The sequence below is a fragment of the Porites lutea genome, chromosome 14 (assembly GCF_958299795.1).
Source record: "Porites lutea chromosome 14, jaPorLute2.1, whole genome shotgun sequence".
Classification (NCBI taxonomy): Eukaryota; Metazoa; Cnidaria; class Anthozoa; order Scleractinia; family Poritidae; genus Porites; species Porites lutea.
Genome location: NC_133214.1, coordinates 6,102,187 through 6,128,614, shown reverse-complemented (window position 1 = coordinate 6,128,614; position 26,428 = coordinate 6,102,187). Strand labels below are relative to the sequence as shown.

The following is a 26,428-nucleotide window of genomic DNA, read 5'->3' as shown; positions in this document are numbered from 1 at the left end:
TACAAACTCGTATTAAGCGGACACCCTCTATTAAGCGCACACTTGGGAAGGTCCCGAAGGTGTCCGCTTGATAGAGGTTTCACTTTATTAGATTAGAAAAGAGCTTGGTCTTACGAAACTGTGGCTCTGTCTCAGTAGGAAAGTGAGACAATAACTAGGTTTTATCAACTGAATTGACTGTTAAAAGTCAATTTTTCATTGTAAAAGAATTCAAAACCAGATTTTTCAAACGCTAACCCTTTTGTCAGAGAGAATCCATATAAGGGCTGATGCTCGAAAAGCAAAAGTACCACCACAATCTTGTTTTGTCAGATCTGCAGATAATAAAGCCGGCGACACCATACTACTATTGAGAAAATTTTCATCAACTATCTTAAGCACATGTGATGAAATACCAACACTTACTCCAAATAAACCAGAAACAACCTTTACCTTCATCTCTCAACAGACTCATTTGTTTTTGAGCAAGGACAACACTTGAAGATAACGGCCTTTTGCCTTTTTTCGAGAACCTGGATCTCTTTGCTACGCCTGCAATTAAATCAATTACCAACATTAATTCTATTCCAAAAGCATTTTACCAGACCTCTTTTAACAAGACGTATTCTTAACGCTGCATACACTAACAAACAAAGAGCTGGAGCGCAAATAGCCTACTGAGCAATATCACAACATTTCTAAGGCCTGTAAATTTGGTTATCATTTTGGATTTAGTGGTTTCATGAACCGCACTCATGTTTAAAAGTATATCCACTATTGATGAGGCTTGAAACATCTGATGCACATGACTGAAGTTAGCAACAATGGCTACTTGCACACAGACCATGGAACATAAGACATACAAAGCGTCAGTTTTGCATGTAATTGTAGCTGTACTTTTTACCCAAGAACCACCTAACAGTATAAAAACGTGACTGGTGTTCGTCCGTTGCAGATCGAGTTGGAATTTGAGTCGGCCTTTGACGAGATGTGAAAACTGGAGGAGCAGAAGAAAAACCTCTCGGAAAAAGGGAGAAATACGCCACTTCCACATTTCCGGTGATGCACCTTACCGTATTTCCCCCCTCAAATTTTTTATAACCTTTGTTTTTTATTTCTCCTGGGTTTTACAGCCGTCCCAAGAGAAATTGAAAACAATCCTTCCTTTGGCAAAATTTTTGGGACAAATAAGGTGCATTATGGGAAATGTGGAAGTGGTGTATAACACAGGACCAAATCGGCGAACCTGAGGAAACTTGGTGGGAGACGAATGCTCTTAGACTGCATCACCTCTACCACCTTACACAGGTTTGAAAAAATAATATTAAAGTTGCTTTGTCATGTAATTTAGCCAAATTCTATCCTGCGACCAAACTCTTCATTTGGGGGAGTTGCAAGAAGTCACACAAGAGCCGCGCCCTCGCGGCCTCGCCGCTCGCTCGCGTGTTTTCTTGCTCACAGTCTAGCCACTGAATTCAGACACTATACTAGGTCCTTGCCACCAACGTGACGGAAAAATAAAAATAACCGTTCCTCTCTTTTCAGGCTATTTTTGTAAATTAAAAATAACGATCCAAATATACTTGTTTGTCGCGAAGTTGTGATTTCGTCCTTTACAAGTTTATTCAGTCTTGGCTAACCTTAACCTTCAACGAGTAACTGGAAAAACAAGAATTGAACATTCCAGCAACGAATAAACAATCTCCAGAGCAGCCAGCTTTCTTTTTCTCCTTTCCTTTTCGTTCGTTTCTGTGATTTTGGAGTTTCTCGGGTTTAAGAAACCTGCCTTTTGACGCCTTTTCACTCAAGTGACTGCAAATTTCGTTAGGTTGGTTTTCAAAAAATCCGCTAGATATATTTTTCAAATTTCTAAGGGTGCGTTCCTTTAGGATGATCTGGATCAGGATCAGTGATCCCAGATGACTCGGATCATGCTTCATCAAATGAACCGATAAATCCTTTCCCATGGTGGATTCGTCGGTTCCTTTGATGTGCTGTGATCCGAGTGATCTCGGATCACTGATCCTGAATAGAACACACCCTAAGATTTAAGTATACCTTTCAGATGACGTTTTTCAGAAGGAGAAGGTTTTTCATCTTGCAAGATCACAGGGCCTTTCTTAGATGAATGCAGCTCACTTTCACTAGAACCTACAAAAAAAGTAGGTTAACACAATCATTTTTATCACAGCCTAGGCCCTTTATGCATCAGTCAATTGAAACTCCGGCCCCCCCGACCCCCGGGGCTTAGCGGGGAATTTAACATGTGTTTGGTGTTAAAACACTGCTAATTTCCCCGTTCCCCGGGCCAAGAAGTTTGTTAAAAGCCACATATAGTGGGGCATAAGTACAGTGTAGTTCTAGGCTCGATTACAACCGCTCTCTCCGGTCTGGTATTCTGTATTTATTAGAATTCAAACCATTGGACCTGTTAATAAACTCTCCACAGCGTTCCCTCAAATTCATGAAAAATAACTAAAAATGTTACCCTGGGTGCCAGAGGATTTTTTTGGTACCTATAATTCCTGAAAAAGGACCTCTGGAGCCAGTGTAGAAAAATGCAGTTATTAATAATCACATCTGTAAGGTGTACTTGTAAGTACTAAATTCAATGTAGTTTTTCCACTGTTCAAAAAAGTTCCATTTGCCATGATTATTTAACACATGGGGTACAAATAGTGGCCAATGTTGTAACCACTCCCCTTGTTTTGCGCCATAGACACTAACTAAAATCAAGTGAGATTTTCAGATGCTTTATCATCGAGTTTATTTCCTAAATTTAGGACTGAAATCATGGCTTTCTATTTTGCTTATTTTCTAAAGTTTTCCCTCATCGTTTTACCTTTCAGCTTTCGAAGGGTGGCTCAGTCAACAAAGAAAACCCACAACAAACGTTTCCAGTTGTTGTTGTAGTTTGGATATCAATAACAGTTTTACCCGTTGAAATTATAAACCCAAAGAGTGACTATTCTCATGTGAAAACGAATTATTAAAAAGTCTTGCAATTAAATTTCCGTTAAGTTCATGGAGCCACCCTTGGTCGAGAGAAATTTGGGCTCGGATCAACGCCCTGTGTCCACTCTCGAAATCACAGTATCTGGCCAAAGAAGGTATTTTGGACATGATGCGAGAAAATGCTCATTTCCAGAAACATGCATGGGGATATTTTGCTATTAAACATTAAGTGATTTACTGAGGTGTAGAGATGTTAGAACTTTGCCTCTGGCCGAAAAAAATTGCGATTTGATGGGTTTTCGGGCCCGCAAACCCCCTTCAAGTAGACAAGGTCCGGACCATCGGCTGTTTTTCTGTGCAGCCTTTACTACGTATTATGAACAGCAAAAAACCCCGACTAAATCGATGAATTCACACCAAAAAATACAGGAATAAATCAACCGTAAGTCTCCTTTATATATTTTGTAGAAGAAAAGGTAAAATATAATGATATTTGGCATTCGCAGACCTCAGTATCTTATTTCTCATAGACTCTCTTGCGAGAAAGTACAACAACGTTAATTTGCATTCCACACTCATAACATGAGCTTGGGACGCCTGTGGTCAGACGTGAGAAGCGTACAATTTGCTAAAGCGCGTTTGAGAGCGACTCGAGCCCCTTGAGTGTCCAACTTCAAAGCGGAAGCAGAGGGGGCGGGTATAATAAAGCCTCAATCAAGAAACGCAAAATCCTCCACATCATGTTATCGCTGGATGCTGCTTCCAAAGCATTGTTCGATACAAGTCCTACAATAGTCCTAGTAGTGTGCAGGATGTTTGTCACGTAAACCTAGTTTAGTGGCCTTAGCTCCCACCAGTCTTCTATAGCTCAGTGGCAGAGCATCTGGACCAGTAACCAGAACCTCATAGGTTCAACTCCTATTCGGGGAGTACTTGAATTTTTGTAGGAGCTGCCTGTGTCACTGACTGAACAACAGTCTTCCCCACTAAGACAGCTGTACATAAATACACGTACATATAAAAAGAAACACTAACCTCTATTCAGAAATGAGCAAAAACAAACCTTACCTTCATCTTCCAACAGCCTTGGGTATTTTGGAGCTGGAATGTTACTTGAAGATAACGGCCTTTTGCCTTTCTTGGAAGACTCAAGTTTTTTTGTCGAACCTAAAATCCAATCAAACACTGTTTTAGTATTTTTCCCCCAAAACAATTTTTATCTTTACGCTACATAGACTGATATTCATCTTTATATCCATTATATTTGCAATTTTTAAAAATGAAACATTGTATGAACTAAATGTCGCCATGCTATTAACGAAGCTTGAAAAAGGCCTCACTGGCACTCGAGCCTTGAAGGTTGTAATTTCCAGACGCTGCAAAACTCTGTTGAATTGAACTAATCAAACAAAAATTCAGGACAGGTCAATTTCGCCATTAACAAACTCTTGAATTATGGTTTCCACGTTGTGGATTCCGGATTCCAGGTAATGGATTTAGGATTCCAATCCTTAAATTCTAAGGCACAGGATTCAGGATTCCATGAAAAAAAATTCCCGAATTCCAGATTCCACCAGCAAAAGTTTCCCGGATTCTGAAATCCAGGTTACCATTGGGCAATCAATAGCCATCTTTAGCTTGTATGTGTTGTTTTTCCATTAGAGGTCCCAGGGGAACTTGACTCTTGAATAAGATGTAAATTAAAAGAAACAGTCCTCTTGAGTATTTACAAATGACCTGCATTTGAAAATAAAACCTACAAGCTAAAGAGGTCTACTGTTACTTATCACCTCTACACCCAACAATTGCCAGCATTTAGAAGTCCCAAGCTGAAAATTTCACTTAAAATAACCTATTCAAAACAACCAAGCCTCTATGATAAAATACACTTTCCTTATGCTGTGGTCCATTACCCTATTTAGCATGAAAACGTAAACCTGAAACGAGTATTAGTACAAATTATATTGATGATTATCGAAAATAGAGCGCTATGATTGGCTAGGAGCTTCGCGTCATCCCGCTATAATCACCGCGCGATGATTATAACATTGAAAGCTAGCAGTTTTCAAAATGGCAGCCAGATTTGTTGATGTTTCGGAGTCGGAAATTGATCAATAATTTTATTTTCTTAAATAATCATCAATGTAATTATACTAAAACAATTAGTCGCCTCAGGCGACGTGAATATCGGCGAATAGTCGCCTCGACTTCATCTCGGTGACTATTCGCCGATATTCACGTTGCCTGAGGTGGCTAATTGATAATTATTTCTCGGCATCTAACATTGTTAACCTGTAAACATTGTGGAAACGTTTTGAGCTTGTAAGGCTGCGTGCAAACGGACGCAACATTGTTGGATGTTACATGTTGCGTCCGTTTGTACACCCTGTTGCATGTTGTTGCGCAAAGTGGCGGTCAAACTTTTCGCCCCGTGCAAATGGACGCAACATTGTTGGCTTACAACTCCCAACATATATTGTTGGGAGTTGTTGCGCCCGTTTGCACGTAGCCTTAGTCATTCTTAAACGAGTCTTGTTCAATGCTTCGACCATTTCTTAGTTATTTAACATCCCCACAAGGAATAAGTACATCTCCCACACCTTCCTACATAGAAACCAATGAATTGCTCTTGTGGACATATTGTTCGTGTTTCTAAGATTCAAGTGTACCTTTATAAATATGTTTTTCAGTTGGAGAGGGTTTTTCATCTTGACAGATCACAGTGGCTTTCTTAGATAAATTCTGCTCATCTGCACTGGGACCTACATAAAAAAAAAACACAAATGTAGAAATTAATAATTCGTTACTTTTGACCCTCAGGGTTGGGAATAAGACGTTGAAAGGTATCGCAGTTTTGAAACTCTTTGAAACTGGCAAATGCAGGCAGACTTCTCTGGTGGAGTTATTAAAAAGAGATTGACAAATTTGTCGTCGTGAAGTTTTTTGTAACTGCGTGAACTTACACATGTACAATTCCTAATGCCAGCAGATTACACAATACCAAGACCAATTTGAATTAAAAGGTGAACCTGTTACCTTGAGAAATGGCAAGCATTCGTTGCACAAGTCTGTTACAGTGATCCTGCCAGCTGTATACCTCAGCATACTCTCCTTGAAGAAGCTTGGCCTCTCTCTATCGCAACTTCCTTTTTTTCTTCCGAACAGCTTTGATTGCATTTGCCCAATCTTTAGGATCTTCTGATTCCACCACACAATTTGAACCGATCAAAACTTCCTGTAAGGCTTCACCAAGACCAGAGTTTCCACTGACCAGCACAGGTAGACCAGCTGATAAAGCCTCCAGGGCGGCTAGACCAAAGCCCTCAGTCCGTGATGGCATTATAGCAAGATCAACTTCACAAAACAACTGTGCTAACTGCTCTCTGCTTTCATTAAAACAACGCACAGTTAGTTGACTGCGATCAATGCCTTGCTGGAGTAACAAATCTTTTACTTTCTCCTCTTCGCCACTTGGAGCTCCAACAAACAAGAGCTTATAGGGCTGTGGCTCGTCTTTCAACTCGGCAATAGCGCGAGCAGCGATGTCATATCCTTTCAGCTGAAAGTCTTCATTGTCACCACGTCCAAACACTAAAACACTGAATGTTTTTCTTTCTTCAGTGGCTTGCTTTACATCAGAAAACTCAGAGAAGAAGCCTGGGGTAAGGTTGAGAACATCTTGATCTTTTCCACAGGCACGGAGATAACCTGAGAATGCTTCAGCCAGCTTGGGTCCAACTGCTACAACTTGATCAGCTTTTTCACAGAGTTTTACCTCAGCCTGGTGCTTTTTCTCGCCTCTTGAAATGGCATCTGTGTAGGACTTGAACATACCAAGCTCTTCAGGAGCTGTATGAACGACCTGAATCCACTTGCAGTTACAATGACGCTTAATAAACTGCACTTGTCGACCAAGAATGGCCCCATGTCCTATCACACAGTCCACAGCATGGTCGTCTGGCAGAGAGGACAACCAGTCTACTGGGTTGTCATAACCTGCCATTTCCTCTGCTTCAATTAGATGAACATTGTGACTTGCAGCAACTCGTTTATCTTCTTCACTGCACTGAGGGAGATAAACACTGACCTCCACGCTGGGGTGTTTAGCCAACTGAATGGCCAGCTCTCGGTTGATGGTTGACAAGCCTCCTTTCGTTGATCTCCATTCACTGCTTAACAGAGTTACTCTCAATTTCCTGGAGGAAGTGGATCTTGATATGCTTTCATGGTCTTCCTGTGATGTAGAGGCTGTGCTAGGAGAGGATGACAATTCCTAAAAGAAGAGGGGAATAAAGTTATTAAAGGAGTTATTGAAAAGCTAACCTGAGATCCTAACCTGAGATCAGGCCCAATCTTAGCAGTTCTCATACATTCTCTCTTACGTAGCCCGCTAAAATTTCTCTTCGTTTCGCCTTGCCCGCTGGAATGTTATTTACAAAGAGAAACGAAAATAGAGCCTGACCTCAGGTTATTTAAAAGCCTTTTTAATGGTAAGTTATTGCAAACTTTAATTAAGCATGGTCTTCCACTGCTTTTCTGTCAGCGAGTGCACTTGAAAAAATTGACTAGAAAAACATGCAGGACATTTTTAGAGTTTGGGCTACCTGTGGTGTCTCATGTATATCCAAATAAGCCCCCTCCCGCCCTCTCCCACTTTTCAGGGGAATAAAGTAGTCTCCCTAGCAGAAATGCTAAAATTCAAAAACTACTAGCAAAACATGTATTCGAATGCTTTGAAAAAAGAAAAGACGAAGACGAAAAAAAGTAAATACTCTAGGACTTAAATGAATTATTAACTTATTAGCCATATATGGTTAGGAATTTTTGTTGTTTGTAATTTCAGTTATTTTGACATTGATGTACTATTAATTATTGTATAAGACTTCAAATAAAAAACATGTATGTATGCATGTATGTATGTATGTATGCATGTATGTATGCATGCATGCATGTATGTATGTATGTATTTATGTATGTATGTATGCATGCATGCATGCATGTATGTATGTATGTATGTATGCATGTATGCATGTATGTATGTATGTATGTATGTATGTATGTATGTATGCATGTATGTATGCATATATGTATGCATGTATGTATGTATGTAAGTAAGTTTAATTAAGCCCCTGCTCTCTTGTAAGCCTCCTCTCCCCTCCCCCTTTATTCTTAAATGATAGACTATATTAATTAATTATGTACTGTAACACTTCACGTGAACTGGCCCAGTATGATTTACTCATGTGCTTGAAATGGAGGGGGACAGAGACAACTTGTAGGGTGAAAGGTCAAAGATGAGGCATGTTACTAACAGTGTCTCAACAGCACAGTACACCTGTACCACACTAACAAGTGTGGACTTCATGTATGTAACCAGCACAGTGCACCTGTACCACACTAAGAGGTGTGGACTACATGTATGTAAACAGCACAGTACACCTGTACCACACTAAGAGGTGTGGACTACATGTATGTAAACAGCACAGTGCACCTGTACCACACTAAGAGGTGTGGACTACATGTATGTAAGTAGTAATATGTGGCACTTCTGCCAGTAGCCAATCAGCATCGAGTATTTAGGTCATGTGACATCGATTAGCCAATCAGCGTTAAGCAAAAGGGCGTGGTGTGCAATCGCAAGAGACTTTGATTGACAGGTCGTTCTGGCTTGTGATTGGTCGAGAGATGAATGACGTCATGCCTAGACAAGTTTGATTGACAAGTCAATGACGTTATAGGGTGTGACGTCATAGGGTATTGCGTCATAGGATGTGACGTCATAGGGTATTGCGTCATAGGGTGTGACGTCATAGAGTCACGTGACCATTCTCCCTATCTGCTCCCCAGGCCCCGGAAGTGCCCACGCGACCGGAAGTTACGTGACGTCATAGGGTGTGACGTCATAGGGTATTGCGTCATAGGATGTGACGTCATAGGGTGTGACGTCATAGAGTCACGTGACCATTCTCCCTATCTGCTCCCCAGGCTCCGGAAGTTACTCCCCAGACCCCGGAAGTGACTGCGCGGCCGGAAGTTACTCCCAGGCCCCGGAAGTGCCAAAGCGACCGGAAGTTACTCCTCAGACCCCGGAAGTTACTCCCAGGCCCCGGAAGTGCCCACGCGACCGGAAGTTACTCCTCAGACCCCGGAAGTGACTGCGCGGCCGGAAGTTACTCCCAGACCCCGGAAGTGACCGCGCGAGCGGAAGTTAAGAAATGGTACCCCTCAACTGCTTTATTACACAATGGAATAAATGGCCTTTATATTTGTGATGGATGTTGTATGCTTGTGGTACGTCTTTGGGACAATTTGCAACAACCCATGCGCGTGGAGTAACATCTGCTAGGAGCATTGTCTTATAACCTAGGAGGCATTACTTGACCTTTATATTTGCACTGCATGTTGCACGCTCACCCTTGTGGTACCTCTTTGTGACAATTTCCAACAACGCATGCGCATAAAGTAACATAAACTAGTGGCATTGTCTTGTAACCTAGGAGGGATAACTTGGTCTTTATATTAGTGTTGCATGTTGTACGCTCACGCATGTGGTACTGCTTTTGTGTTAAGTTCCAACAACGCATGCGCATAAAGTAACATAAGCTAGTGACATGTACAGCACGACCGGAAGTCAAGAAAGCAACCCATCAGAAAGCTGTTGACGTGAAATGATCACATGACCATCCCCAGGTCCCCGGAGAGGACCGGAAGTCAAGAAAAACACATTGTATTGGGGTCAATAAATTATCTTTTTTGATTTAATACGATGTCATGCCTTGCATTACAAGCGGGACGTGTGTGACCTCCTAGTGACGTCACGCCCTTGCAATGATTTATAATTCCAGCAAGAGTTCCACTTCCTCCTCAATCCATTGGAAGCCATTGGCAATTCGACTTGCTTTGGTTGTATAGGTTCATCAAGTTCCCCATTTCTTCTGCTGGAATCGTGAGGACTTCATTTTGGTAGTATTTGAGAACACTGAGGACAAAGTTCACAATCGGTGTTGGGTTTTTTAAAATTGACTAAACAGGTGTGGCAAAGGAATTTTTCTTGAGTACGAGATAATCGTTGATTTTGTTCGAGGTATTGTGCCTTTGTGAAATCCAGTTGACGTTGTAGGTTTTGCAGTTGTTGGTTTTGTTCTTGTATGATTTGAAATTTGTGCAAGACCAACAAATTCCATCTGTGTCCGGTGATTGGAAATTCTACGGATGAACTTCCCTGTACATGGTGAAGTCCAATATGTGCGCACGTACTTTTCCCGCATTGTTATGGACAGTGCATGGACCACGTACTAGAGGACGGACTTCACGTGGATCGTGTTGGAACTTATTGGTACCTTGGAACAAAATGGAGGAACTTTATATCGTTTCCCATTGGTTATGGCAAGGAAACAGAAGGTGAAGACGATTGTTGATCCAAACACAAGTTCAAAAGGAAACAGGAAAGGACAAACTCAAGAACTACATCGTGAGGCAGGAGTGGCCGAAGGAGCGTGTGGCTTAGAAGAATTAAGCAGGACCGCTTTGAAGTGAAGATTTGTCTTTGTAAGTAGAGGGTGTGGCAAGACGTTTGTAATTTGCTGCTTATGGTTTTTGGAGGTAGTTGGTCAACATGGAGGTTTTGGCTTTGTGGCTCTGGAACGGCTGTGGCTTACCATGGAATTGAAAGGCGCAAGGAACTTTGGACTTGTGGATGAAAGGTCCTGCCGGAACATCGGGTGCTGGGGTAGGTTAAAGGCGTGTGGAAAAAATCCTTTTTTTAGTTCTGTGAGATTAAAAGCAGATGGAAAACTGGCCAACGGCATTGGTAGAAAACACAGTGAATCTTTGAAAATAAGTGGTCCACTTTCAAAGCATAAAACTTTGCTGCCCACGGTCAATTGATTTTCAATGCTTCTTTGCTGTTTATACATTTGATCAATGATGAAGGTCCCATCAAAACCTTTAAGATTATGAAAAATTGTAATGATGGTTCTTTGACGATCGTCATCGGGAATCTCTGCGGCATCATCCAAATTGTGTAAGAAGGTGCATACACAGTCTTTGCCTTTGTGGGTTACAATATTGACACTTTCATTGGTGCGATAACAAAGCATGTTAGGCTCAAACTGCCTGTCCGGTAACTGCATGGCCTCAATGTCAGCGTAGACAAGGAGGGGTAGAGGGAGGGCTTTTTTCTTACCATTATCATCACCAACATCTTCTTCTGGGTGCTCCACTACCGGCTGGATAAAGCATTTGTGTGCGTGGATCTCGACCATTTCTTTACACGATGGGCAAGGGGCAAAACCACAGCGATGTCGCTTGCCCTTTATAAAATTATATTCGGCATGACACTTTGGGCAAGTTCTGTGTTTTGGGCATTGATTTTTTTCACGATGATAGTCAAAACAATTATTGCCATAAAAGCGACAATGACAAAAATTGCAAAGGATGGGCGGGTTAGGATTGGTGCGGTCGTAGTCTGGACAATCCTTTCTGCTACAAGCTACGCAATTTCTCCCATCACATGGGTGATGTTTAGCATCGTCCACATTAAAACCTTTTTCACAGAGAGAGCACCAATAAGACCTGTTCTGAAAAGCGGAAAAAGAGGAACATCCATCGTAATGGGTGTCAGACTTGATGAGTTTGATTTCAATGTCAGCAGGTGGTCCTTTGAAAATAACAAAGAAAGGCTTTGTCCTGCACATGACGATTAATTGATAGGTAGGCTGTAAATATTGCTGAAATTTCTCCAATTCTTCCAAGCCACAAGGTCCCCGATGTACGTCAGCAAGTTCGAGCAGTTCGATTGCCTTTTCTTCTTGAATTTTTCTTCCTTGTATTATGTTCCGATAATCTTGATCAGCATCATTGGAGTCGTCTTTGTGAGCATGTGCTATCATTGTCACTATTGCACGCGCACAACAGAGATCGTCATTGTTTTTGACAGAAATTATGCTTTTTTTTTTCTCTTATTTTCAATATCGAGGCAACGCTGACCAGGATTTCTGTTTTTTTTTCCCACGGCCTGGACGTGGACGTTTAACAAACACCACTTCTACGTTGAATCCTTGATTGTGATCAAAGGACTCGTTACTGTTCAATTTTCTTGCTAAATTATCCAACAGTTCGTTTAATCGCACTGACCTGGCTAAAAATTCACGCACTGTAAAAATAACGCTTTGGTAAGCGTGGGGGAAACCGTGAGCTGTAATGTTGAAATGAACAAAATCATGAGGATTTCTTTCCTCTCGTAGGACTTCGGTTTGTATTGCTGTATGCAAAGCGTTGGCGAGCTCCGACCCAATATCCTCTCTATCTACCGGGTCGCGCAGCTGATGAAGATTGGCGCGAAACTGAGCTCTTTCTACGATGTTTTTCCAGCGTCTTCTCGGACCAATGCTGGTGAAAGTAAATTTGAACATTGGTTGACGCGAACCTCCCACTTGCTGCGTTCTTTCAAAGTCATCCATTGCTCGGTTGAGTAAATCATCATCATCATCGTCTTCAAAGGATCTTTTCATCTTGCACTTGCTTGACGTCGACTTATAAAGAGCAGACGGGGGTTTTGAAACTAGATTTTAAAAAAGGTTTTCACGGTCTGCCTCCATCTTGAAAAAAGTGATGAAAATGAGGCTGTGCATCCTGTTATATACCCCCATTTCTTTGACGTCATTTTGACGTGGCTTCCTCTCATTGACTCCTCAAAACGAGGCTGCTCTCTGAGTGGTTCCTGTCATTGACGTCATGATTGACACCTGTCACACGTGATTGTCTTTTTGTTCTTCTATTTTTTTCTCTTCTTTTTTTCTTCTTGGTTTTCTGTTTCTATATTTTTTTTCTAGATTTTTTTTTGTTTTTGTTCTTCTAGGTTTTTTTTTCTCTGTTTCTATCTTTTTCTTCTTTTTTTGTTCCTCTAGGATATGTTTTTTTTTTTTTTCTGATTCTTAGATTTTTTTTCTAGGTTTTTTTTTTTTTCTAGATTTATTTTGCTTTTTTAAAGAGAGAAGAAGAAGAAGAAGAAGTAAAAGAAGTTTCCCGTCGGGGGTTGAACTCTTAACCTCTGGATCTGTATTCACTGCGCGCGCGATCCCACCTACACTACTACAGATAAGCTAAGATGACCTATGCAAATTTAAGTAGTCCATAGTTTGCGCGCGTTACCTTTCACTCGTCTTTAACGCAACTCGGCCTGCAAGTCCGGGCTTAAAATGAACTCACATCGGCTTCAATGCAAGCGAAATGCAATAAAACAATTAAATTAGCCTCAAATGAATTCAAAGCAACCCTAAAAAAAAATTTATTTGGATCCTAAAAAAAGAAATCCGTTGGCATCTCTTACCTGTTCATCCACCATTTTGTTTTTCAAACGTGGGATTTTTTTTTTCATTGTGGTTTGAATGTTTGAAAGAAAAAACTAGCGAGTCGTACTCATCTACTAAACGTGAACATATTTCACTTGGAAAAAAGAAGAAACCAAGCTTGTCTAGCGTACCGCAAGTTTTCCTTCTCCGTGCGTGAATTGAACTCGCGACTCTCGATTGCGTCGAATTGCACCACGTGGAGTTACACGGAGAGATGCGAGTTCAATTCACGCACGGAGAAGGAAAACTTTCACGGTCCAGGACGACCCTGCTTTCTTCTTTTTCCAAGTGAAATATGTTCACGTTTAGTAGGTGAGTACCACTCGCTAGTCTATTCTTCCCATCATTCCAACAAGCATTTAAAAAAATTGTACGCAATCCGGAGAAGAAAACAAAATGGCGGCTGAAAAAGGAAAAGAACGCTGTCAGATTTCTTTGTAGGATTCGAGTTGATTTTTAAAAAACTTGCAGATCCTTGTGTTCTATTGAAGGGATGTAGGTGATGAGGTTTCCGTTTGTACCATTAAAAAAAAAAACACACAATAAAAGCAGTTCAACAAAATGTGTTTTATTGAATATCTCGTTGCCAATGAAATAATTGATCCACTTCTCGATGCGAAAATCCCAAATATTCATAATCATAGGTACCATATTTGTTTAAATTGAAAGAAAATAAACACAATAAAGCTTCAATGACAGAATCTTTGGGTCTCATAAAATTCCAACAAAAGTCCATGTTGCCTCCCCATTCTTGCGGACTGGGATGTTGGTTTTCGTCCATTTTCCATTGCCATTCTTCATGGATGTCATGAAAGGTGAGTTTGGGTAACAGTTCCATCAGAGTATCTGCAATATTCCCTCGATAAGTATACCATTGTTTACTCCAGGCTTCCACACTAGGAGGGATTAAGTGTACATTTTTATCCATAACAAATTTGTGAATCATCACATAAGCCACACTCCACACCCAATCTCTGGCCCAACCAGTGGTTGAGAGTTTATCTTGTAAATTTTTATCTTGAAGTATGTACATAACCGGTAAGAACGCGATTCCCTCCTTGAGCAGTGTTAAACACTTCTTTGGTTAACTCATTGTAGATTTGTCCGTTGAGTCGATACAAATCGTAATTTAGATTGTCAAACGTCAATCCATGTCTGGAAATGGCGTCTTGAATCAAATCACGAATAAACTCTTTGTAACTCGAGTAATTACTGAGTGGATGCTGGATCAGTAGTTTGTCCATGCAGTTCGTTACTCAATCGATGCAAGGTCTGGGAAAAATCTTCTAACCAATGCGTATAACACTCGTCAAAGGTATACCCTGCGGCCAATCCTCGCTTGATTCTTTCTAACATGTAATCTTCCCAAGAGGGAAAATCACTCTGATGAAGAGTCTTGTAATAATCTTTCATTCGCTTGAGCTCGTTCTGCGCGTCGACGTTTTCTGGCCAAATGACGTTCATGCATGAGTTGTCGGAGTTTTATACGTCTTTGTTGAAAAAAGGAGACCACCCGATTGGTCGATTCATCTTGTAAAGCTTGTTTTTGTAACAGGATGGCTTGCCCCGTCGGTTGATAGACATCGACTTGTGGACAAAAATGAACTTTCTTGTTGTTCATCTTAAAAAGGTACGTCGAAAAAGATGTCTCATCTCCTTTTTACCTTGTTCTGTAAAGTTTCTCGATCCTACAATCCCCACATGATCATAGAGAGTGAGGGAACAAGCACTTTTCAAGAGTTGAAATTGACATTTTTTCATATACGAACCGTTTTGTAGATGATAATAGATAAACTCGTACCACTGGTTGTCCGTCAAGTCAAACAGGTACACGCGTTTCCCCATATCCAAAGCCAGTTGAACGGTCCAACCTGTTCCTCCTTTGACCGTCGTCTTGTTGGCGTCTAAGTACCCAAAGGCATACAAAGCATAAGCTTGTCTAGCAATAAAATAATTTCGAACCATTAATTCTTCAAAATAAGTAGCCGTGCCAATAGGACTTTTACGTTGGAGCGTTTGGTTGGCTCGTTTGATGGATTCATGAGCATGATAAAGGTCGGCTTCAGTGGGTTGAATGGGACTAATACATTTAGCTCTGGGATGATTGGGTCCTATTTTGATATCCAATCGACATTCATACGCCAAAGCCAAGCGTTCAGCATATTCATCCGCTCCTTGGGCTCCACCCGTCACAATGGTATATTTTTCACCCGCTGGATGTTCCATGGGTTCTTCTACAAACTCGTGTTTTTTCTCCACAAAATTCCTGAAATGTGTCCATGTTTTTGCAGCATCTGGAGAAGGATTGGAGGAAGCCATGGTTAGAATGAAGAAATGACTGAGAATCACTAGTAATATACTCGTTTTGCAAAACATGTTAAACAGGTTTCTTTTAAAAAACAAGTTAAACCAGTACAAACGGGTTAAAACCAGTCAATCCAGTTGTTCCGCTAGCGCGTTGAAACAATAAATGATTGGTTGAAGATCAGGTGATCGTGCTTATATAGTCTCAGAGCCACTCGCCAATTTTATCAGTTGCATCATGCAGTCACCCACCACTGTCGAGGCTCCACCCGTGAAGCGAAAATATGCCAAGAAAGATAAACCAGACTCCAAAGAAAAAACTCAAAAGAAGAAAAAACCCAAATGGGAAACAGATTCTGCCTTAAAGACGGATCCCACCAAAGAAACACCCGAACCCATCGTGGTGGAAAAGAATTTTGTGATGAAAGATGGGCAATGGGTGGAAGAAAAAGATGCAGCCATTCAAGCATTGATGGCAGAAGTGGACAAGATTCCTGAGATTGGAAGTCCCCCTCGTGCACCTTTAGCCGTGGTGGATTTGCTCACTTGTCCCTTCCACTTGAAACCTCTCACTCGGAAAAAACCACCCGATGAGATTGAAAAACAAGAAGTCTTGTTTTGCCCCGAGATCGATTGTCCCGTGTTCCTCTTTGGGAATCATCTTGATGCTTATGTACAAGCACTGCATTATACACTACCCAGTCATGATGTAATGGAATGTTGGGGCATTTTACAGTGTTACTGCCATTTCACCCCCGTCTTGAAACTGAGTCAATCCGAAGCCAACCCGAATCGCTTGTACTTGAGCTGCAACAACTGGACCAAAGAATTGAAATGTCCTTACTTCCAGTGGTTTGATGAACCCTTCACCAACAAGAATGCTGCTTGGCAAGATGTAATGAGATTTGAATTCAAGCAGTTACCCGTCCCAGCCAATAGAGAAGAAGCGAAACGAAAAGCCCAAGAACACAAGGAAGCTTGCAAAAAGATGGCCTATCATCAGTACTTTACCACCTTGAAAGCAGACATGGAGGAAAAAAGAAACAATCTGATGAAAACAGGAGGCTGGGGCGTCCCGCGCGAAGACGGCGGCGCGCGCGAAGACGGCGGCGGTCCGCGCGAAGACGGCGGCGGTCCGCGCGAAGACGGTGGCGGTGGTGGACCGCGCAGCGGCTGCTCATTCTTGTATGCGGGACTATCCAACTATGGTCCACCTGTGAAAGTTCATGGAGTCAATTTTTGATGAGACATTGCCCTGGAAAAAGTTACCCCATTTTATTCAAGAACGTATTTATTGGCGACCGATGGTCCACGCACGGAATGAGATGGGATGGAAAGCCTTGCATCAACAATTATGTCCATTAGAGGATCTACTATGTTGGGATTGTGGAAATAGATTGACGAGCATGAAAACATTTGAAAATATTCTTGTACTTAATGGGGACTTTTTGGGTTTGAATCAATTTCGATGTGAACATTGTAACCTGATGGGAAGACGAAAATTATATCGTGTAGCCTCTAGTCACGAAGGCATGTTTCCTCGAACTGATCTTCCTTTTTACAAAATCCATGTGTTTGGATATCTGGTGGAATCTATCTACCGTCCAAGAGCATGCAAGTATCATTATGATAGGTTATTGACCGGTTATCATGTATCTCACGGAATCATTGGAGACAAGACATTGACTCGATATTATGATGAGGACAATGAATATACGCGTCAATATCATATTTTTAGACCCGTCTTTTTATGGAATGAACTTCGAGCTAGTTTTGCGTAGAAAAAAAATGTATATAATGAGTTGTTGATTAAAGTTTGTTTTTTAAAAAGAAAAAAAAATGTGGCGTCTTTTGCGTTGGCGTTTAATTCGTTTTCTTTGCACTCGTTTATTCTTAAAATATTCTCGCCAACCTGTTTTGCATAATTGGGGAGATCCGGTGGAAGTCTTTAAAGAGACGCAGGTCATCACTTGGGCTCGATTTGTCACGTATGTGGTCTGGTTAAAACAGTTTTCCCTGGCCAAAGAGTGGTATTTTACCATTGAAGATCAATTTGGGTCTCAATTACCCTCATTGATGGAGTTGGTGGGTTATTGGTTACAATAAGAAAAGATGGAAAAAAACTATTAAAGAAAAGGCTCTTAAGCCATCTGTATCAGTGCGCTATGTCGTTAGCACGCGCTTACGAGGATCCCCATGAACGAGGGGCCTTGGGTGGGGTAGACCCTTTTGCTAAAGCCCACAAATTGAAAACTCCTCAAGCGCAACAAATTCTGCAATCCGTGCTCAGTTATACGTTGCACAAACCCCGACGGAGTCGTTTCCCCACCACTCCCACTCTGGTGTTTGACCGAGACGAACAATGGCAAATGGATTTGGTGGACATGCAAAAACTCAGTCGATGGAATAAGGGCAACAAATATTTGCTGACTGTGATCGATGTGCTGTCCAAGTATGCGTGGGCCATCCCTATCAAATCCAAAAGCAGTAAAGAAATGATACGAGGGTTGGAAGGAATTCGCCGACAAGCTTCACCTCGGCAACCACTCCGCGTGCAGACGGATCAAGGCAAAGAATTTTATAATGCAGGGGTGCAAGCCTGGTTCAAGAAACATGACTGGGAACATTTTTCAACGTATGGAGATAGTAAGGCCTCCGTGGTGGAACGATGGCATCGCACGTTAAAACAGCGGATGTATCGCTACTTTACGGCGCACAATACGTTACGGTATGTGGACGTGTTACAACCGTTAATCCACTCGTACAATCAATCCTATCATCGGAGTATTGGCATGGCTCCGCATCAAGTCACGGAAAAAACCGTGCCCGAGGTTTGGGACAGACTCTACGGTAAACGCTTACAACAAAAGACACCACCTCCCAAATGTCGAGTGGGTGATCGCGTACGCCTCAACAAGAAACATCGACCCTTTCAAAAAGGCTATCTACCTGGATGGACAGAAGAAGTGTTTGTGGTCACGCATGTACGTCGACATCCCATCGTGACCTATCGACTCAGTGAATGGGACGGTACGCCTATAAAAGGTACCTTTTACGAACACGATGTGCAAAAGGTGCAAGTGTCGGATGACTCGTTATTTCGGGTCGAAAAAGTCTTGAAACGTAAAGGACGCAACGTGTTAGTGCGTTGGAAAGGCTGGCCGGCCAAGTACGATAGTTGGATTCCAGCCCATGGTGCGAAGAAAACAAACAAGACATCGTACAAAAAGAAGGGCACGGTTTCTGGACTCAATACCCACTGAAGCCAGTGACACGTCACCCTACATGGATGAGGTCGAGATGATGAAGTTCATTAACAAAGAAGCCGCGAAACAAAGACGAGCCAAAGTCAACAGAATGGCTGGGGTCGCCTTTGGTCAACAAGCTCTTCGTTCTTACACGGCAGCCCAAAAGAAACAACGTCGGCGCGCTGGTCGTCATCCACCCATGAAGAAGAAGAAAAAACCCCGCCAACCAAAAACTTGCTTAACGCTGATGGAATTAGCGCAGGCCTTTCCCAACATTGCTCAGCAAGTATGCTTTCATCCCAAACAATCAACCTTCAATTCCTTAGTGGGATGGGTTCCTCGTAGCAAACAGAAAGTGGCTCAGTGGCTATAAAAGGACTTCCACGCACCCTTAGACGAGTATCCTCATCATGAGTAAAATTCAACGTCTCACGCTCATCAGCGATGCAACCAACGAGTTTCCAAAAAATGCCAACAACAGTTTTAAGGTCCGTTTGCCCGAACGTCTCATCTTGCCGGGCGAGGGATGGCATGCCTCGTTGATGTCTCTGACCGTCCCGGATCAAGGACAGAGCAATGCCGTCATTGCCACGGATCCTCATACCGAAGTCGTCAAATTTAGCGTCACGTACTTGACGCGCCAATGGACAGATACGGGCAACCCATCCACTTCAGGGTATCTACGTTACAGTCTTAAGCCCAAGGAGTATACTGTGGAATTAGAAGATATTATGAGTGCCCAGCTTTCTGTGACTTCTGGCAATGAGTTTTGGCGACGCGTGATGCAAGAAGTGCACAACATGACTATGCAAAAACTCATGTACGAAAAAGATTATGCCGAGACCTATGATGGAGATGACAAACCTATAGTCAGCTTAAAAAAGAATTGGATGCCCATGATGAGCTGGAAAGACAATGCCCTGATTTTGCATGCTGTGCCTGAAGGAGAGTTGTTCAACGACAACAAGACCAGAGCCACGAGCGCCTTTTCCCTGGATCTAGGGGTAGCAGAAACGTTTGGCTTCGTCGAAAAACCCAAAGGTTGGGCAGATCATAAATTGGGCCCCAATCTGCAATTTACCTGCCCTACAGTGACGTACGATAGCCGGACCTCGCCAAGCGGTGCCTCCTATCGCACACCGTTCAACTGGAATGGTGAGCATTATATCGGGACGCAACCGACTGATGTGAGCAATGAGGTGATGGATCTCATGTTTGTAGTGAAAAATAAGAGGCTTCATCTGTCTAGGATGGTGGAATGGCAGTTTAACAACCTGAATGCCTCCTTTGAAAAAGCAGTGGGGACCTGCAAACGCACGGTCATGGTGTACTCCGACCTGGTGGAATCCACCATCGTGGGTAGTGGCAAGTTTCCCCTATTGCGGGAAGTGCAATTGTTGAGAACCGGCGAGGGAGAAAGTACGGCGGAACCCCTGCACCATCAATGGATCAAAGTGCGAAGCAACCAATTGGATATCTTGGAAGTGGAGATTGCCAATACTGCTGGACCCCTGACCATTTTACCCCCAGGCAAAACTCTGGTGACGATAGGTCTCAAACAGCTATAAAAACCACCACGCACACCTGCGTGAAGACCATACAAAAACAGAACAGAGATGCGAGGAGGTAGTTTAACGCGCTACCACACACCCGTGGTGACGACCCAAGAAGGAAAAGGATTGGCGGAAGATTTGATCAAACTAGCCGGTCCTCTCATCGTGCAGCAAGCCCAAGCGGGACTCCAAGATATCGAACAAGGACTGAGTTTGGCCGACACCTTGTCGAATAGAGGAGAGCAAATTAAACGCGGCTTGAAACGCAAAGCCCCCGCTCTGGCCTGGACAGTGGGAAAAAACAAAGCCAATCGAACCGCTAAAAATACCTATAAAAGAGCCAGTCAACGCGTAAAGGATATTTTTGGACTGTGAATCATGGTACGCATTGGAGGATTTCTCAAAACGCAAAATCGTATTCGACTTCAGCGGGCCCGAGGCCGGTTCATTTCACCCTATCAAATGGGAGGGACTATCTTTGGTAAATCTACCACAGCGCGCTACCCCTTCATGTACTCGTCTTCCCCAGCATTGGAGCCATGGATGATGAAACACTTGAAGCAACGTGGCAAGATGAAAGGGGGTACGATTTTTGGCAAGTCCACCCGCATGCGAATGCGTAATCCATGGATGAGCCCCTCTACCTACCAGGAGGACCCTAATTGGGTGCTCACCATGGCTCGACGCCGAAACGCTATAAAAAGGAAACGACGTTGAACGTCTTCACTCTCATAGTGGACTTGGGACTGACAAAAAAAAAAACATGTCGCTCAATTTGTTTGATGTCCCAGATGTGGATTACCGGTACGAAGCCTCCAGGGACGTAGCGTTTCAACCTGCCTTAACGGGAATACAACCCATCACGTTTTCCATCCCGGCCTCGGAAGATTATTATGATCTCAACGAACTCCGTTTCCAAGTCAAAGTACGTCTGACTGATCCTGCTACTGGGTATCTAGGATTAAAAGCCGATTTGGCCGCTTCCGATGGTAACAATACCAGAAACACCTACTGCGTCAACAATTTTGCCCACTCTATCTTTCGAGATATTACCATGAGCATGAATGGCGTCCTCATGACTGAACAGAGCAATACCTACCATTACAGAGCCTACCTGGAAACCTTAGTAAATTACAACCGAGAAGAAGGAGCCACCAAGTTAGCCCCTCAAGGCTGGGTGAATCAACTCAATGTGATTGAAGAAATGGGAACCACAGGTGCCAATTCCGATCTCCCTACTGCTGCTGCTTGGAGTGGAAATACAGAATTGCGAGCCTTGACCAGTCGGTTGCTGAGCGAAAATTGGCACACCTTTATCATCCGTCCCCATTTACCACCCCTCAAGACGGGTAAATGTTTGGTGCCCGGTGTGCAGCTGGACTTTGAATTGTTCCTGAACCCCAACTCTGTCTACTTGATGGGTACTCCCAACAAAGGGACCTTGACCAACAAGAAATTTCCTGCCATTCATAATAATGACATCAAAGTCACCTTACTAATGCGAAAAGTGACCTTGAACGCGAGTGTCTATGTCAGACTGCAAAAAGAAAGACAACTGCGAAAAGAGATTGTGCGCTACCCAGTGGTTCGAAGTGAAATCCGCACCTTCTCCTTTGATGGAAGAACTACCCAGTGGGAACAAGACAATGTGTTTGTGGGTCGATTTCCCGATCGAGTGATAGTGGGGTTGCTGCATTCCAATGCCTTCAATGGAGACCTACAAAGATACCCCTTTGCCTTTGAAAAGTTTGGGGTCACCCAAGTACGACAGAGTTTGAATGGAGAAGAATATCCTTACAGAACCCTAGAACTAACAGGAGATGAAGCCTATGAAGATCTGCTGGGCTACGATCGCTTTCTACAAGCCATGGGTTCCTACAATGAAGACAAGATTCCCATGCTGTTGCCCAGTGATTGGGGACAGGGGAACAACTGCACGCTGTTCATGTTCAACAATGTGCCAAGCGGCAAAGCCGATGACCCTCAGTATCGCAACCCCCGTCAATCGGGCAATGTGCGACTGGTGATTGATTTCAGGGCCGCTGTCAATCACAACATCACTGTGTTGGTGTGGAGCGAGTATGAAAACGCGTACGAGATTAATCATCTGGGAGGTATAAAGTACAACATCAACGGCTGAACAGGTCTCAGAAGAAGCCAGCCATGGAGTTTGTGGCGCTCAGCGATACTGTGTTGCGGGCCTTGGCCTTAGACGATCCTCAATTACGACGCGTGTTTCATGGTGTGTACCCAGCGGATAAGCTACCCCCATCACCTCCCCAAACCGTCCGCGCGGCCTACATTGTCAACACGGATCCAGCGGGTGAACCCGGACAACATTGGTTGGGCATGTGGACAGAACAAAACAAGTGCGAAATCTTTGACAGTTATGGTCTACCCTTGCGCGTGTACAAAAATCCAGAGTTGCACCAGTGGTGGAGTCAATGGAAGTACCTAACCCGCAGTGACATTACCCTGCAAGCCATGGATAGTCAGACCTGTGGCCATTATGCATTATTTTTCCTGAAAGCCAGAGCGCAAGGACAGTCCTATAAGGACTTTTTGGCACGTTGGAGTACCGATAATTTAGTGTTGAATAATCAGAAAGTAGCCCAAGACTTGAAACGGGTGATTAAACGTGAATTACAAGATGAAGTGGATGCCCGACCAGACGGGCAAAGTAATTTGAGCCGCCAGGCCTTTCTGCTTTGTAATAAAATGTAATAAAAACGTGATTTACTTGTCAAATGTGTGTAGTGTCTTATCATCATAAAAAACACAAAGGCAAGTCCAGCAACAAGAGGTGTCATTTTTTTCCATCATGATTACACGCGGCGATGTGCAGCGCGTGATCGATGCGTTCATTTTGAAAGAATCTCTTTATTGGTGGTTACATCCCATCGAACGCGTCCAAACCGTCCGAGGCAATGATGCTTGGGATGGGTATCATTGGACATTAGCCCGACAATTGGCTCAAGATAGAGAATGGGCGTCCGTTAAAGCGTACTTGGACACCATGGGTGAATCGTATTTAAGGGAATGTATGGAACACCTCATTCAGTCAGCGTCTCCTCGATTATACCGCGAGTATTGGACGGTATGCCGAGAAGAAGAAGAAAAAGAAAACCCTTGAGAATCTCCCAGCGATGGCGATTTCCTCAAAACGGGCGCGGAATCATTGGCGTGTTGACCAAAGCGGCCAAAATCGGTTATAAATTGGGACGTGATAAACGGTATAAACGAATGGGAGCCAAAGGTGCCACCGGTCATTACAGACGTCTACCTCGTCCGTGGGAAGGATGATACGACAACCAAGTGGTGTGATCATTGCAGGACCCTCGGGCAGTGGCAAAACCGACTTGGTGGAACAATGGTTGCGGTACCTGAACGTGTTTCAAGTGAAACCCAAAACCATGGTGTATGCGTATGACCGATGGCAACCCAGATTCGAGCGTATGCAAAAAGAGGATGGGATTCGATTTCATCGCGGGTTACCGGACACTAGTCATTTGACAAAATGGTTTGGCCCCACGCGAGGGGGTGTGTTGGTCTTGGATGATCTAATGGAAGAAGGAGGACAAGACAAACGCGTGTTGGACTTGTTTACCAAAGATTCCCATCATCGAAACATTACCGTCCTGTATTTGACACAAGATTTATTTCCACCAGGTAAATTCTCCAAGACAATTAATCACAATGCGCATTACATTGTGACCTTCAAAAACCCACGAGATCAAACGGGCATACGGACCATTTTACTTCAAGCCTTTCCCGACCGTTGGCGTCAAGTCTTGCGACTATTTAATCGTGTCACATCGCGCCCTTTTGGTTATTTGATGTTGGATGTCCATCCTGCCTCGGATGATCGTTACCGTTTGTGGAGTCATTTAACACCCCGAGAAGGTAAAGCCCAAGTCCATACCTTGCCCGCGGATGTCCCTACCGTTCGAAAACGCACTGCAACGAGAACGCGAACGTCAAAGACGGCAAAGAGAAGGAGGACAACACACTGAATTATCGACCCGCATGAATACCACGACCCTGTCTCCAACAGATGTGAGTTCACTCTTTGCACCACCATTACCCCCTTTACATACCCACTTAACGGACAAAGCACTCGAACGAACCCATTTGCAGCAAGAGAATGAGGATTTCATTATCTCGTACCCGGCCAATGGTATAGATGCAATGAATGTATTTAGTCTACCACCCGTGCACCGTACCTCGACGCCATTCTCTACTTCATGTCTACCACCACACGGTGAACGCGGTTACGGTGGTGACCAAGCACGTGCACGAGCTAGAGGTAGGATATAAAAGACAAAAAGGCGACGTTCCTGCTTATTCAGACAAAAAAAACATCATGAGCCGTGGCAAACGACGACGACCACGACGACGAACCCACCAGCGAGGAGGAATCATTCCTCTGATTTTAATGGCAGGCAAAGCCATCGCGTCGAGTGCAGTGAGCAGTGGAGCCAAATACGGTGTCAAAAAAGCTTTGGAAAAGCGTAAAAAAAAAAAAGAGTTCGTCCACCAAACATGACGTTCGAGGAAGAGCTAGCAATCCGCCGAGCCTTGGGACTATAAAAACAAGACACCTTGTGCAAAAGGTTCATCAGATGTTGTACGATCCATCATGCCACCCAAACGCAGACGACAACGGCGAAAGCAACGAGGGGGTATTCTCCCGTTCCTCATTCCCGCTGCCATCGCTCTCGGCAAGGCGGCAGCACTAGGAGCTGCTAGTGGCGGCGCGAGCTACGGTGTCAAAAAAGCTATCGACGCGGCCACGCGCAAGAAAAAAGTGGGCAAGATCAGTGCAGCGCAATGGGCAGCCAATAAACGAGACGTTCAGCGGATGTTAACTCGAACGGGTTTGCCTGAGTTATATTCTCTACGGATGCTAAAGTAAAAAAACTATAAAAGAGACATTGTTAGCTCTCCAGAAAACGATGCTGGCAACATGGATTGCAACGTGGAAGAGTGCTACTCATGTTGGCGATGGCTCTCTCGCCTTGCGAGGTCGAGAAACGCACATGGGAGCGTAAAGGTTAGAAGTGATGCAGTGCTCAGAAGAAGAAGAAAAGGTTGTAACGATTATTTTTTAGAGTGCGACAAAAATTTTGAAGACCGGTTGTGTCAACGGTGTCGCGACCATATGCAACAATATTATCATGGGGAACTGTGTGGAGCACTTTTTACCATAAATAGACCTTCGGTAGATGACCCAAAGCAACAATCACACCATGGATTGGCGCATGGAACGTCAAGCTCCGTTTCTGAAGAGTGTGTTGCGAGAAGCGGACAATCATAAACGACAACAATTGTTACGGATGGCCAATGCGGATCAGATTAATGCCATCAGTGAATTGGTCATGAACACGATCCGCGGAACCGTGCCCCGTTCTCGACACACCATCACTTTGCTGAAACCCCATGCTCAGAGTTTAAGAGCCATGGCCAAACCGGCTCATTCGGTCAAACGTCGACGCGCTATCATGATGTCTCAAAAAGGAGGGACTCTCTGGTCCGAACTCTACCGATGCTATAAACGTACCATGCGTTAGACATTGTACCTCATTTGCACCATGGAGCAAGAGATGGTGAGCACCTCTGTGGACAATGCTCCGGCTTTTTTACAATTACGAGACAAGTACAAACAAGAGTTAGTGGAAGATACTCGCTTAACTAAAGCGGCAGATTTGGCGGCCAAACAACATATCCTCTTGGCCAGTGATGCCCCCGATGCATGGAAACGACCTCAACTCAAAGCCGTGGGGCGTCAATTACGCCATTGGACCAAAAAAGTACGCCAACCGTTTGGTGCCCCTGTCAGTGGGGTGGGTGGTACGGGCGCCCCCGCAACTGAAACGGGTGAGGATGAGTTTGATGTTGGCCCCGTGCAAGCTTGGTTGACGCAATTGGTCAAGGCGAGCCAGGGTATAAAACAAAGTGCCTCTCCTGGAGGACCCTCCAGACCCGCTAGAAAACCACGCGTACCACCCAAACCCATTATCACCCCGAGTGCCAAAAA

General features: G+C 43.6%; 3 protein-coding genes across 5 annotated transcripts in view; 1 reads left to right on the top strand and 2 right to left on the bottom strand.

Moving 5' to 3' along the window:
• Nucleotides 1-26,428, bottom strand: part of LOC140924631 (uncharacterized) — a 412,059-nt gene that overhangs the window by 206,792 nt on the left and 178,839 nt on the right. The gene's annotated exons all lie outside the window — the stretch shown is intronic.
• LOC140924670 (uncharacterized) overlaps nt 1-26,428 on the top strand; it is a 169,369-nt gene that overhangs the window by 58,642 nt on the left and 84,299 nt on the right. The window lies entirely within an intron of this gene.
• LOC140924634 (uncharacterized) overlaps nt 1-26,428 on the bottom strand; it is a 95,965-nt gene that overhangs the window by 2,116 nt on the left and 67,421 nt on the right. The window contains exons 6-9 of the mRNA XM_073374658.1: nt 5,604-5,696; nt 4,003-4,101; nt 2,038-2,130; nt 433-531 (exon numbers count right to left, since the gene is read on the bottom strand). Of these exons, the coding sequence (XP_073230759.1) occupies nt 433-531; nt 2,038-2,130; nt 4,003-4,101; nt 5,604-5,696 (384 nt within the window). The remainder of the gene's footprint in view (nt 1-432; nt 532-2,037; nt 2,131-4,002; nt 4,102-5,603; nt 5,697-26,428) is intronic.